General features: G+C 36.4%; 2 protein-coding genes across 2 annotated transcripts; one reads left to right on the forward strand and one right to left on the reverse strand.

The window, feature by feature from the left end:
- Nucleotides 1–10520: 10520 nt before the first annotated feature.
- Nucleotides 10521–12407, forward strand: wfikkn1 (WAP, follistatin/kazal, immunoglobulin, kunitz and netrin domain containing 1). Its single transcript, XM_041035317.1, has 2 exons — nucleotides 10521–10787; nucleotides 10893–12407. Exons 1-2 carry the CDS (start codon nucleotides 10521–10523, stop codon nucleotides 12405–12407), a joined length of 1782 nt encoding a protein of 593 aa, XP_040891251.1.
- Nucleotides 12408–12434: 27 nt separating this feature from the next.
- mettl26 (methyltransferase like 26) lies at nucleotides 12435–15236 on the reverse strand. The gene is made up of 6 exons (XM_041036242.1): nucleotides 14910–15236; nucleotides 14462–14624; nucleotides 14063–14122; nucleotides 13866–13933; nucleotides 13511–13589; nucleotides 12435–13381 (listed from the first exon to the last, which is right to left on the reverse strand). The coding sequence occupies exons 1-6, from the start codon at nucleotides 15101–15103 to the stop codon at nucleotides 13325–13327; spliced, it is 621 nt and encodes a 206-aa protein (XP_040892176.1). The 5' UTR covers nucleotides 15104–15236; the 3' UTR covers nucleotides 12435–13324.
- Nucleotides 15237–15361: the final 125 nt, after the last annotated feature.

Consider the following 15361-nt stretch of genomic DNA (forward strand, 5'->3'; position numbering starts at 1 on the left):
GTTTTTTATGACATTTTGAGGTCAAAAAAATTTTTGACTTTTTTTGGCCGAAAAAAACGCCTTACTATACTATGACGTTTTTTATGACATTTTGAGGTCAAAAAATTTTTTGACTTTTTTTGGCCGATTTTGACGCCTTACTATACTATGACGTTTTTTATGACATTTTGAGGTCAAAAAAATGTTTGACTTTTTTTGGCCGAAAAAAACGCCTTACTATACTATGACGTTTTTTATGACATTTTGAGGTCAAAAAAAATTTGGACTTTTTTTGGCCGATTTTAAAGCCTTACTATACTATGACGTTTTTTATGACATTTTGAGGTCAAAAAAAATTTTGACTTTTTTTGGCCGAAAAAAACGCCTTACTATACTATGACGTTTTTTATGACATTTTGAGGTCCAAAAATTTTTTGACTTTTTTTGGCCGATTTTGACGCCTTACTATACTATGACGTTTTTTATGACATTTTGAGGTCAAAAATTTTTTTGACTTTTTTTGGCCGAAAAAAACGCCTTGCTATACTATGACGTTTTTTTATGACATTTTGAGGTCAAAAAAAATTTTGACTTTTTTTGGCCGAAAAAAACGCCTTACTATACTATGACGTTTTTTATGACATTTTGAGGTCCAAAAATTTTTTGACTTTTTTTGGCCGATTTTGACGCCTTACTATACTATGACGTTTTTTATGACATTTTGAGGTCAAAAAAAATTTTGACTTTTTTTGGCCGAAAAAAACGCCTTACTATACTATGACGTTTTTTATGACATTTTGAGGTCAAAAAAAATTTTGACTTTTTTTGGCCGATTTTAAAGCCTTACTATACTATGACGTTTTTTATGACATTTTGAGGTCAAAAAAAATTTGGACTTTTTTTGGCCGAAAAAAACGCCTTACTATACTATGACGTTTTTTATGAAATTTTGAGGTCAAAAAAATTTTTGACTTTTTTTGGCCAATTTTGACGTCTTACTATACTATGACGTTTTTTATGACATTTTGAGGTCAAAAAAAATTGTGACTTTTTTTGGCCGATTTTGACGCCTTACTATACTATGACGTTTTTTATGACATTTTGAGGTCCAAAAAAATTGTGACTTTTTTTGGCCGAAAAAAACGCCTTACTATACTATGACGTTTTTTATGACATTTTGAGGTCAAAAAATTTTTTGACTTTTTTTGGCCGATAAAAACGCCTTACTATACTATGACGTTTTTTATGACATTTTGAGGTCAAAAAATTTTTTGACTTTTTTTGGCCGAAAAAAACGCCTTACTATACTATGACGTTTTTTATGACATTTTGAGGTCAAAAAAAATTTTGACTTTTTTTGGCCGATTTTAAAGCCTTACTATACTATGACGTTTTTTATGACATTTTGAGGTCAAAAAAATGTTTGACTTTTTTTGGCCGAAAAAAACGCCTTACTATACTATGACGTTTTTTATGACATTTTGAGGTCAAAAAATTTTTTGACTTTTTTTGGCCGAAAAAAACGCCTTACTATACTATGACGTTTTTTATGACATTTTGAGGTCAAAAAATTTTTGACTTTTTTTGGCCGATTTTGACGCCTTACTATACTATGACGTTTTTTATGACATTTTGAGGTCCAAAAAAATTGTGACTTTTTTTGGCCGATTTTGACGCCTTACTATACTATGACGTTTTTTATGACATTTTGAGGTCCAAAAAAATTGTGACTTTTTTTGGCCGAAAAAAACGCCTTACTATACTATGACGTTTTTTATGACATTTTGAGGTCAAAAAAATTTTTGACTTTTTTTGGCCAATTTTGACGTCTTACTATACTATGACGTTTTTTATGACATTTTGAGGTCAAAAAATTTTTTGACTTTTTTTGGCCGATTTTGACGCCTTACTATACTATGACGTTTTTTATGACATTTTGAGGTCAAAAAAAATTTTGACTTTTTTTGGCCGATTTTAAAGCCTTACTATACTATGACGTTTTTTATGACATTTTGAGGTCCAAAAAAATTTGGACTTTTTTTGGCCGATTTTGACGCCTTACTATACTATGACGTTTTTTATGACATTTTGAGGTCAAAAACAATTGTGGCTTTTTTTGGCCGAGTTTGACGCCTTACTATACTATGACGTTTTTTATGACATTTTGAGGTCAAAAAAATTTTTGACTTTTTTTGGCCGATTTTGACGCCTTACTATACTATGACGTTTTTTATGACATTTTGAGGTCCAAAAAAATTGTGACTTTTTTTGGCCGACTTTGACGCCTTACTATACTATGATGTTTTTTATGACATTTTGAGGTCCGAAAAAATTTTGACTTTTTTTGGCCGATTTTGACGCCTTACTATACTAAGACGTTTTTTATGACATTTTGAGGTCCAAAAAAATTTTGACTTTTTTTGGCCGATTTTGACGCCTTACTATACTATGACGTTTTTTATGACATTTTAAGGTCAAAAAAAATGTTGACTTTTTTTGGCCCGAAAAAAACGCCTTACTATACTATGACGTTTTTTATGACATTTTGAGGTCAAAAACAATTTTGACTTTTTTTGGCTGAAAAAAACGCCTTACTATACTATGACGTTTTTTATGACATTTTGAGGTAAAAAAAAATTGTGACTTTTTTTGGCCGAGTTTGACGCCTTACTATACTATGACGTTTTTTATGACATTTTGAGGTCAAAAACAATTTTGACTTTTTTTGGCCGAAAAAAACGCCTTACTATACTATGACGTTTTTTATGACATTTTGAGGTCAAAAATTTTTTTGACTTTTTTTGGCCAATTTTGACGTCTTACTATACTATGATGTTTTTTATGACATTTTGAGGTAAAAAAAAATTGTGACTTTTTTTGGCCGAGTTTGACGCCTTACTATACTATGACGTTTTTTATGACATTTTGAGGTCAAAAAAATTTTTTACTTTTTTTGGCCGAAAAAAACGCCTTACTATACTATGACGTTTTTTATGACATTTTGAGGTCAAAAAATTTTTTGACTTTTTTTGGCCGAAAAAAACGCCTTACTATACTATGACGTTTTTTATGACATTTTGAGGTCCAAAAAAATTTGGACTTTTTTTGGCCGATTTTGACGCCTTACTATACTATGACGTTTTTTATGACATTTTGAGGTCAAAAATTTTTTTGACTTTTTTTGGCCGAAAAAAACGCCTTGCTATACTATGACGTTTTTTATGACATTTTGAGGTCAAAAAAATTTTTGACTTTTTTTGGCCGAAAAAAACGCCTTACTATACTATGACGTTTTTTATGACATTTTGAGGTCAAAAAAATTTTTGACTTTTTTTGGCCGAAAAAAAACGCCTTACTATACTATCACGTTTTTTATGACATTTTGAGGTCAAAAAAAATTGTGACTTTTTTTGGCCGAGTTTGACGCCTTACTATACTATGACGTTTTTTATGACATTTTGAGGTCAAAAAAAATTGTGACTTTTTTTGGCCGATTTTAAAGCCTTACTATACTATGACGTTTTTTATGACATTTTGAGGTCAAAAAAAATTTGGACTTTTTTTGGCCAATTTTAAAGCCTTACTATACTATGACGTTTTTTATGACATTTTGAGGTCAAAAAAATTTTTGACTTTTTTTGGCCAATTTTGACGTCTTACTATACTATGACGTTTTTTATGACATTTTGAGGTCAAAAAAATTTTTGACTTTTTTTGGCCAATTTTGACGTCTTACTATACTATGACGTTTTTTATGACATTTTGAGGTCAAAAAAAATTGTGACTTTTTTTGGCCGAGTTTGACGCCTTACTATACTATGACGTTTTTTATGACATTTTGAGGTCCAAAAAAACTTGGACTTTTTTTGGCCGATTTTAAAGCCTTACTATACTATGACGTTTTTTATGACATTTTGAGGTCAAAAAAAATTTTGACTTTTTTTGGCCAATTTTGACGTCTTACTATACTATGACGTTTTTTATGACATTTTGAGGTCAAAAAATTTTTTGACTTTTTTTGGCCGATTTTGACGCCTTACTAAACTATGACGTTTTTTATGACATTTTGAGGTCAAAAAAATTTTTGACTTTTTTTGGCCGAAAAAAACGCCTTACTATACTATGACGTTTTTTATGACATTTTGAGGTCAAAAAAATTTTTGACTTTTTTTGGCCGATTTTGACGCCTTACTATACTATGACGTTTTTTATGACATTTTGAGGTCAAAAAAAATTTTGACTTTTTTTGGCCGAAAAAAAACGCCTTACTATACTATGACGTTTTTTATGACATTTTGAGGTCAAAAAAATTGTGACTTTTTTTGGCCGAAAAAAACGCCTTACTATACTATGACGTTTTTTATGACATTTTGAGGTCCGAAAAAATTTTGACTTTTTTTGGCCGATTTTGACGCCTTACTATACTATGACGTGTTTTATGACATTTTGAGGTCAAAAAAAATTTGGACTTTTTTTGGCCGATTTTGACGCCTTACTATACTATGACGTTTTTTATGACATTTTGAGGTCCAAAAAAATTTTGACTTTTTTTGGCCGAAAAAAACGCCTTACTATACTATGACGTTTTTTATGACATTTTGAGGTTAAAAAAAATTGTGACTTTTTTTGGCCGATTTTGACGCCTTACTATACTATGACGTTTTTTATGACATTTTGAGGTCAAAAAATTTTTTGACTTTTTTTGGCCGATTTTGACGCCTTACTATACTATGACGTTTTTTATGACATTTTGAGGTCAAAAAAAATTTTGACTTTTTTTGGCCGATTTTAAAGCCTTACTATACTATGACGTTTTTTATGACATTTTGAGGTCCAAAAAAATTTGGACTTTTTTTGGCCGATTTTGACGCCTTACTATACTATGACGTTTTTTATGACATTTTGAGGTCAAAAAAATGTTTGACTTTTTTTGGCCGAAAAAAACGCCTTACTATACTATGACGTTTTTTATGACATTTTGAGGTCAAAAAATTTTTTGACTTTTTTTGGCCGATTTTGACGCCTTACTATACTATGACGTTTTTTATGACATTTTGAGGTCAAAAAAAATTTTGACTTTTTTTGGCCGAAAAAAACGCCTTACTATACTATGACGTTTTTTATGACATTTTGAGGTCCAAAAAAATTTGGACTTTTTTTGGCCGATTTTGACGCCTTACTATACTATGACGTTTTTTATGACATTTTGAGGTCCAAAAAAATTTGGACTTTTTTTGGCCGATTTTGACGCCTTACTATACTATGACGTTTTTTATGACATTTTGAGGTCAAAAACAATTTTGACTTTTTTTGGCCGAAAAAAACGCCTTACTATACTATGACGTTTTTTATGACATTTTGAGGTCAAAAAATTTTTTGACTTTTTTTGGCCGAGTTTGACGCCTTACTATACTATGACGTTTTTTATGAAATTTTGAGGTCCAAAAAAATTGTGACTTTTTTTGGCCGATTTTGACGCCTTACTATACTATGACGTTTTTTATGACATTTTGAGGTCAAAAAAAATTTTGACTTTTTTTGGCCGATTTTGACGCCTTACTATACTTTGACGTTTTTTTATGACATTTTGAGGTCCAAAAAAATGTTGACTTTTTTTGGCCGATTTTGATGCCTTACTATACTATGACGTGTTTTATGACATTTTGAGGTCAAAAAAATTTTTGACTTTTTTTGGCCGATTTTGACGCCTTACTATACTATGACGTGTTTTATGACATTTTGAGGTCAAAAAAAATTTTGACTTTTTTTGGCCGATTTTGACGCCTTACTATACTATGACGTTTTTTATGACATTTTGAGGTCCAAAAAAATTTTGCCTTTTTTTGGCCGAAAAAAACGCCTTACTATACTATGACGTTTTTATGACATTTTGAGGTAAAAAAAAATGTTGACTTTTTTTGGCCGATTTTGACGCCTTACTATACTATGACGTTTTTTATGACATTTTGAGGTCCAAAAAAATTGTGACTTTTTTTGCCCGAAAAAAATGCCTTACTATACTATGACGTTTTTTATGACATTTTGAGGTCCAAAAAAATTGTGACTTTTTTTGGCCGATTTTGACGCCTTACTATACTATGACGTTTTTTATGACATTTTGAGTTCCAAAAAAATTTTTACTTTTTTTGGCCGAAAAAAACGCCTTACTATACTATGACGTTTTTTATGACATTTTGAGGTCCAAAAAAATTGTGACTTTTTTTGGCCGATTTTGACGCCTTACTATACTATGACGTTTTTTATGACATTTTGAGGTCAAAAAATTTTTTGACTTTTTTTGGCCGATTTTGACGCCTTACTATACTATGACGTTTTTTATGACATTTTGAGGTCAAAAAAAATTTTGACTTTTTTTGGCCGATTTTGACACCTTACTATACTATGACGTGTTTTATGACATTTTGAGGTCAAAAAAATTTTGACTTTTTTTGGCCGAAAAAAACGCCTTACTATACTATGACGTGTTTTATGACATTTTGAGGTCAAAAAAAATTTGGACTTTTTTTGGCCGATTTTGACGCCTTACTATACTATGACGTTTTTATGACATTTTGAGGTCCAAAAAAATTGTGACTTTTTTTGGCCGATTTTGACGCCTTACTATACTATGACGTTTTTTATGACATTTTGAGGTCAAAAATTTTTTTGACTTTTTTTGGCCGATTTTGACGCCTTACTATACTATGACGTTTTTTATGACATTTTGAGGTCAAAAAAAATTTTGACTTTTTTTGGCCGATTTTGACACCTTACTATACTATGACGTGTTTTATGACATTTTGAGGTCAAAAAAATTTTGACTTTTTTTGGCCGAAAAAAACGCCTTACTATACTATGACGTGTTTTATGACATTTTGAGGTCAAAAAAAATTTTGACTTTTTTTGGCCGAGTTTGACGCCTTACTATACTATGACGTTTTTTATGACATTTTGAGGTCCAAAAAAATTGTGACTTTTTTTGCCCGAAAAAAATGCCTTACTATACTATGACGTTTTTTATGACATTTTGAGGTCCAAAAAAATTGTGACTTTTTTTGGCCGATTTTGACGCCTTACTATACTATGACGTTTTTTATGACATTTTGAGTTCCAAAAAAATTTTGACTTTTTTTGGCCGAAAAAAACGCCTTACTATACTATGACGTTTTTTATGACATTTTGAGGTCAAAAACAATTTTGACTTTTTTTGGCCGATTTTGACGCCTTACTATACTATGACGTTTTTTATGACATTTTGAGGTCAAAAACAATTTTGACTTTTTTTGGCCGAAAAAAACGCCTTACTATACTATGACGTTTTTTATGACATTTTGAGGTCCAAAAAAATTGTGACTTTTTTTGCCCGAAAAAAACGCCTTACTATACTATGACGTTTTTTATGACATTTTGAGGTCAAAAAATTTTTTGACTTTTTTTGGCCGATTTTGACGCCTTACTATACTATGACGTTTTTTATGACATTTTGAGGTCCAAAAAAATGTTGACTTTTTTTGGCCGATTTTGACGCCTTACTATACTATGACGTTTTTTATGATATTTTGAGGTCAAAAAAAATTTTGACTTTTTTTGGCCGATTTTGACGCCTTACTATACTATGACGTGTTTTATGACATTTTGAGGTCAAAAAAAATTTTGACTTTTTTTGGCCGAAAAAAACGCCTTACTATACTATGACGTTTTTTATGACATTTTGAGGTCCAAAAATTTTTTGACTTTTTTTGGCCGATTTTGACGCCTTACTATACTTTGACGTTTTTTTATGACATTTTGAGGTCCAAAAAAATGTTGACTTTTTTTGGCCGATTTTGACGCCTTAATATACTATGACGTTTTTTATGACATTTTGAGGTCCAAAAAAATTTGGACTTTTTTTGGCCGATTTTGACGCCTTACTATACTATGACGTTTTTTATGACATTTTAAGGTCAAAAAAAATGTTGACTTTTTTTGGCCCGAAAAAAACGCCTTACTATACTATGACGTGTTTTATGACATTTTGAGGTAAAAAAAAATTTGGACTTTTTTTGGCCGATTTTGACGCCTTACTATACTATGACGTTTTTTATGACATTTTGAGGTCAAAAAATTTTTTTGACTTTTTTGGGCATTTTTTGACGCCTTACTATACTATGACGTTTTTTATGACATTTTGAGGTCCAAAAAAATTGTGACTTTTTTTGGCCGAAAAAAACGGCTTACTATACTATGACATTTTTATGACATTTTGAGGTCCAAAAAAATTTTGACTTTTTTTGGCCGATTTTGACGCCTTACTATACTATGACGTGTTTTATGACATTTTGAGGTCAAAAAAAATTGTGACACTTTTTGGCCGATTTTGACGCCTTACTATACTATGACGTTTTTTATGACATTTTGAGGTCAAAAAATTTTTTGACTTTTTTTGGCCGATTTTGACGCCTTACCATACTATGTCGTTTTTTATGACATTTTGAGGTCAAAAAAATTTTGACTTTTTTTGGCCGATTTTGACGCCTTACTATACTATGACGTTTTTTATGACAATTTGAGGTCAAAAAATTTTTGACTTTTTTTGGCCGATTTTGACGTCTTACTATATTATGACGTTTTTTATGACATTTTGAGGTCCAAAAAAATTTTGACTTTTTTTGGCCAATTTTGACGCCTTACTATACTATGACGTTTTTTATGACATATTGAGGTCAAAATTTTTTTTTAACTTTTTTTGGCCGACTTTGACGCCTTACTATACTATGACGTTTTTTTATGATAATTTGAGGTCAAAAAAATTTTTGACTTTTTTTGGCCGATTTTGGCGCCTTACTATACTATGACCATTTTTATGACATTTTTAGGCTGTTCTGAAAAATGACTTTTTTTTAGCCGATTTTGACGCCTTACTATACTATGACCATTTTTATGACATTTTGAGGCCAAAAAAAATTTGACTTTTTTTGGCCGATTTTGATGCCTTACTATACTATGACTATTTTTATGACATTTTGAGGTCTTACTAAAATATGACTTTTTATGGCATATGTTGACGCCTTACTATACTATGACGTTTTTTATGACATTTTGAGGTCTTACTAAAATATGACTTTTTTGGCATATTTTGAAGCCTTACTAATACTGGCTCCCGCATGTCGCAAGGGGTACGAGGGCCCGCTCATCGCTGCTTGCAGCTTTAATTTTTTTCCCTTTGTCCAGTGCGGGACAGCGGGTGCCCAAGTGCAATAAAAGCCGTGGTGGTGTGGTGGGGTGGGAGTGGGGGTGAGGAGGGGTGAGGGGTGCTGAATTGATTAGCTGCTCTCTCGGTATTGGCCAGTTTTGGATAACCGGCGCATCGCTGCGGCGCCTGAATGCAACGCGGTCAAAAAGTCACCTAAAGGTTGCAAGGGTCACTTCCAATGAAAAGAGGGGGAGCTGCTTCTCATCGCCCCGGAGCTGCTCCGGGACAAAGATGAGTCCCACGCTATTGAAAAATGAGGCGCTTTTTTTTCTTTTACGTCTTCCCACCTGACCGTGGCATCTCTGAGCCCCGTGTGAATGAGGGACGGTGGTAAACTGACCCACGTCTAGACACGGAGGACGTAAACAACATGTTTTGCAAGACGTGATGCGACACGCCCCGTTTGGTTTTCACACTTTCCGCCTTGCTCCCCAGACGACACTTAAAAAACAAAAACAAAAAACTAATTGTTATGTGTTTGTTTTGCACGAAATCTAATATTTACGTTTGCATTGCGTAAAACATTTGGACACATCTAACCACAAGCGAAGGTGACATTACTGACCAACAACAACAACGAGAAAGCTTAGCGAGAAAAAATATATGTATATACATGTAATATATGTAATACATGTATATGTGAATGTCACCAAATTGCGTCTGGACACATTTAACATTGGATTTCTCACCGGAATGTTTGGCTCCGTGCGCACGGTTGTTAGGACAGCTTGCCACCGCGGCCCCGCGGTTTCTTTGATGTTTTTTTTTTTTTTTTTTTACAATGTTTGTCCAGTTGCTTAGCGCATGGTGCTGCTTCATAAAAGTTTCAGACACTGGACGACCATGGGGGCGGTCAGAGGGGCTGCCCTTTCCACCTCCATTCACGCTCTGAAAGGCTGATGTTGCGTCTTTCTCTCTCATTGTGCACTTTCGTTCGCTTATTTCGCTGTTCTGGGGAATCGACCTGAATGAGATTTCGTCCATTGTTGCAAGAGGTTTGTTTTAATTATCAATGCGAACATTTTATGCAGTCCACTTTCTTTTTTCTTTCATTCTTTTTTTTTCTTTTTTTTTTTTACTCTTTACCGGAATTTACTTTGTTGAGTAAATGTCCAGCGTATGGGAACTCGCTTTGAGTGGTGGGAATACAGCTACTTTTCTATCTCAGGACAGAAAACCGACTCTTAAGTTTACGCACAAAACGGACTACCTTTGAAACTCGATCATAGTCTTCCCCTTTTGAAGACCTAAAGTAGGAAAGTAGGAATGGAATTACTCGGTGGGCGACTCATCCAAAAGGGCAACAATGAGTAAAATCCCTCAACAGCTCTTGGAGAACAGACGTATAAGGGATACACAGTGGCATAACGCGCCCAGCTCAATTAAACTAGGATTAGGATGGATATGCGCGTATTTGCTGATGCTCCTGGTTTGCCAGATACCCGAACTTTCTTTGTGTGCAAGTGTGGCGGGATCCAAAGTTGAACACGAAGGACTTTGTCCTAACAAGCTCAACTCCAATCTCTGGGTTGATGCGCAAAGCACCTGCGAGAGGGAATGCAACGTCGATGAGGTGATTTCATTTATGTTAGAAAAGAATAACCAAACGTGTATATTATTATGTTACTTCTGTGTTTTGTTTATTTTAATCAGCTTCCATAACTGCTGCTTTTTTCAGGACTGTGCTGACTTTGAGAAATGCTGCACCAACGTGTGTGGCCTCAACAGCTGTGTGGCCGCACGTTTCTCTGATGGCACCCCAGCACAGCCTGATGGGCAGGGTGGAGGAAAAGGAGATGACGCCCCCACCTCCACAGCTACCTGTGAGGGCTTTATCTGCAGCCAGCAAGGGGCAACCTGTGACATTTGGGATGGGCAGCCCATCTGCAAGTGTCAGGACCGATGTGAGAAAGAGCCCAACTTCACCTGTGCTTCAGACGGCCTCACCTATTTCAACCGCTGCTACATGGATGCAGAGGCCTGCATCCGTGGGGTGAGTTTAACCGTGGTCACCTGTCGTTTCTACCTCGCCGGGCCCCACACCAGTCCACTGCCTCAGGACACTACGACTCATCCCACACCAACATCCTCCCAGGAGGACCCCATGCCCCCGACACTGTACTCCAACCCTCACCATCAGTCCATCTACGTAGGCGGTACGGTCAGCTTCCACTGTGACGTCACTGGAGTTCCCAGACCTGATGTAACATGGGAGAAACAGAGTGAACGGCGAGAACGGCTGGTCATGAGACCTGACCAGATGTATGGCAACGTGGTTATCACCAACATTGGACAGCTTGTTATTTACAACGCTCAGGTGTGGGATACAGGTATTTACACCTGCATCGCACGGAACGCTGCTGGAGTTCTCCGTGCAGACTACCCGCTGTCTGTCATCCGCCGGGCTGATGATGATTTCTTTGAGGATCCTGAGATGCCCATGGGGAGACCGTTCTCGCCAGCAGACTGCCTGGCTGAAGTAGACCTGAGAGTGTGCAGTGGAGAGCGTCATGTGGACTGGTATTATGATAGCAAGCTGGGCTCCTGCATGGCCTTCAGCAACGGTGGATGTGACGACAGTCGCAACCGATTTGAAACTTATGAGGAGTGCAAGGCCTCCTGTCAGAGAGAGGGAATGGGCATCTGCTCCCTGCCTGCTGTTCAAGGCCCCTGCAAATCTTGGGAGGCACGTTGGGCCTGGAATTCCCTCGTGAAGCAATGTCAAGCCTTCGTCTACGGTGGCTGCCATGGGAATGCTAACAGCTTCCGCACCAAAAAAGAGTGTGAAGCAAACTGCCCACAACCCAAAAGGAAACCTTGTAAAACCTGTAGGGTGAAGGGGAAAATGGTGCCCAGCTTATGCCGCAGTGACTTTGCCATTGTGGGGAGGCTGACAGAGCTGGTGGAGGATCTGGACTCTGGGTTAGCCCGCTTTAGTTTGGAAGAGGTCCTGAGAGATGAAAAGATGGGACTGACTTTCTTCAATACCAAACACCTGGAGGTGACTATCACCAAGATAGACTGGAGCTGCCCCTGCCCCAACATCACCATGGAGGAAAACCCTTTGCTGGTGATGGGTGTGGTGCAAGACGGCATGGCCATAATCCAATCAGACAGCTATGTCAGAGCCATAACTGAACGCAGACTCAAGAAGCTTCGAGAGGTTCTGGACAAAAAGACCTGCAAGGCATAATAAAACTCCCAAGACTGTAACTTGTTTGCCCACAGAGTGTCTGTGGTCACTTTTACTTTTAGCACTGAAGATAAACATCAGAATTGCAACAAGAAAAGCTGATATTTAATGACAACTCTTTAAATCAAAAGACAAAAATATGTTAATTGTTAATGAAGTTGTGAGATCATTTGTATGTACAATATATAGTTGTTACAACACAGGTTACACTACATTCCAGATGTGTTGTGAGCCCATTTATACCAATGCTGAGAAGCTCTTTTTAAATAAGTGTAAATACAGATATTTTCTTTTGCCATGTATTCTTTATGTCTGTGTTGCAAAAAATAAGACTCTAGCCAGGATACCATCCACACAAGCAGCCACAATTTGCAAAAAATGCCTAGCTTGTGATGCTAAAGAAACAGACACCTACAGTGTATGACCTCTATATTATGTTTTTCTGTTTTATTGTATTATGTTTACTTTGTATTGAGCTCTTTGTATTAGTAATCTAAATAGGTGTTTCACATAGATTCTCTTGTGTTATATGTACTTTCAAAATCTAATGTACAGCACATTCTGTTGCATCTCTCTGCAAAGCACTTCTGCTAACTTTGTTTTACTGACAGTCTGCAAACTGAATGAAGAAATTTAAAAAAGAGTAGCAGGCTGTCAACTTAAATGTCGTACACAAGCAACATATCTGTGAGCCTTATTCATTTTACTCATGTGTGCAATATAGTTTTTCATAGATTAGACTATAACAGTTCAGATTTAATTATTTCATCTAATGTCTATGTGTAATAGAATATGTGGAAACATGATTCATTTACAGTTCTGGAAAATTTGGCAATGTGTCTGAGCTTCAAGTTAAGGCGCTTTGACCATTCTGCTCTGAAACTGGTCCGCATCCAGTAAAGGAGCAACAGGATACTTCACACCAAACTCTCCTTCCTGAACAGAAGACACTTGTTGTTTGCTGGCATGTCCACCTTGGAAAGAAAACATGTAAATCACACATTACTAGACCAATAATCCCATAACTGCCTTGTTTATGCTCTCACTTTTCACACTTCAGAGAAGAGAATTGTGTCAGATGCTTAAATGAACTGTTTACTTACTATTTTCTCCAGGAATAAACCATTTCTTTGTGCTAAAGAGCTCAGGAGGGAGATATCCCTGAGTCCCCACTTTGGATTTCTGCAAGATACAAAGAAAAGATACAGCTTTTAAATAAATCACAGTCACATCTGCATTAATTATCATGTGGATGACATGAACCTTGATGATCAGTTACATAGTACCGCTCTCTCTTATACAAAGCAAACATGCTGCTGCATATTTGACCTCATAAGGAATTAACATCTGAACAAAAATATAAATTACTCATGTGACCACTTAATTCCATTCAAATGTCTTCATTAAACTTTATTAAATTTTTTTTTTGAAAGATTCATTCAACAAAGAGTACTTTACCTCTGCCGCAGGCTGTAGTCAAATTCAACGTTGCTTTGTGGGGTGATCTGACCATTCACTGCATAGGGCTGCGGGTACAGTTACAACAGAATACGTGACATAGTATACATTGTTATATGTTCGTGTTTACCTCTGATAGTAGCATGTGATGAATGTGCTAAGTGCATCTTTATGCCATGAAATGTTTTTTCACTCACCCCATATGTCATTAGAAGACCTTGCGGCTTCAACACTGCCCCGGCCCCTTTGAATAAACCCTAGAAGAAAACAGCAACATCTTCAGGCACTAGCTTCACATCATATGCAGTGGGGGCTGAGTGGCAGAAAGGGCAACTACTGAAGCCTTTTTATTCCTGGTCTCTTTCATAGATTGGAAGACCTGAGGCGGGTGCTGTAAACAGGCATTGCTTACAGTAATTATCTGAGGAGTTATGAGTCAAAATGGTTGTAGTGTATATACACCCTGGGAGACATAAACTACCGGATTTCTGCTTTATGCAAACATGTGCAATTTATCAAAATACCACAAATGAATAGGAGGATTCTTTGGTTAGATAAGACCAATCACAGCAGTGTGGGCATACAGGCAGTCCTACCTCTGTACAAGCTATTGGAGATATGTGCATCATGTTGATGTTGACTACCAGATCGAGGCTCTCTGGCTGGATCCCTCCCCAGTACTGATGGGGCAGAGAAGCATCCAGGTGAATGACAGGCTTCACATTGTTCAGCCGGTAGTGAGCTCTGTACGCTTCTATGCTGAGAATGGAAACAAAAGACATTATTGTTAATGCATGCAGCCTCCAACAAAACGCACACCAGCACAGTCTACCTGCATATGGTCTGCAACAGTGTTATTAATAATATTAGGCATTTAGCCGTCCTCCTTTAAATTATCTACCGTAATACGCGAGCTCAGTGGCTAATGTCAAGTTTATTACGCAGAAGTTAATTAATACCGTAAATACCCAAGTATGTAAGCAGTTCATTAGGTACACCAGAATTATAAACTGTTAACAACTGATACAAACAAACTACGTTCACCTTTCCAGAGACTGCTGGTCATACTCTGAAGGCTGCCAAGTTATATTCCGCAGGGCCTGGGCGAAGTGTATGACATGCTGCCCGGTACCGGAGGAGATCTCCAGAGCCTGCAGGGGTCTCCCGGTGTTCACGGTCTCCCGGAGCACCGCCAGGATGGGCTCCTTGTTCCTCTCCGCGGCGGCGGCGCTCAGCATCGTGCCAAACCCCGGGTATAACTGCCGAGTTATACGGTACAGCTTATGAAACCACTGCAGCAGACCTGAGAAACGCTGGTCCAGATTGAGTAACTCAACACCACCCCCGAATGTTTTGTTTTTCTACCGAAAATGGTCCACTTCCGCATTTACTCACGTGACCGATCTCGCATCCAATAGGAACAGTGGGCAGGCACAAGTGCACACAGTTATAAAGGAACGGCAACGCAAAGGCATGTTTTACGCAGAGGGTTTCTT

Source organism: Toxotes jaculatrix, chromosome 4 (genome assembly GCF_017976425.1).
Source record: "Toxotes jaculatrix isolate fToxJac2 chromosome 4, fToxJac2.pri, whole genome shotgun sequence".
In the NCBI taxonomy this organism is placed as follows: Eukaryota; Metazoa; Chordata; class Actinopteri; family Toxotidae; genus Toxotes; species Toxotes jaculatrix.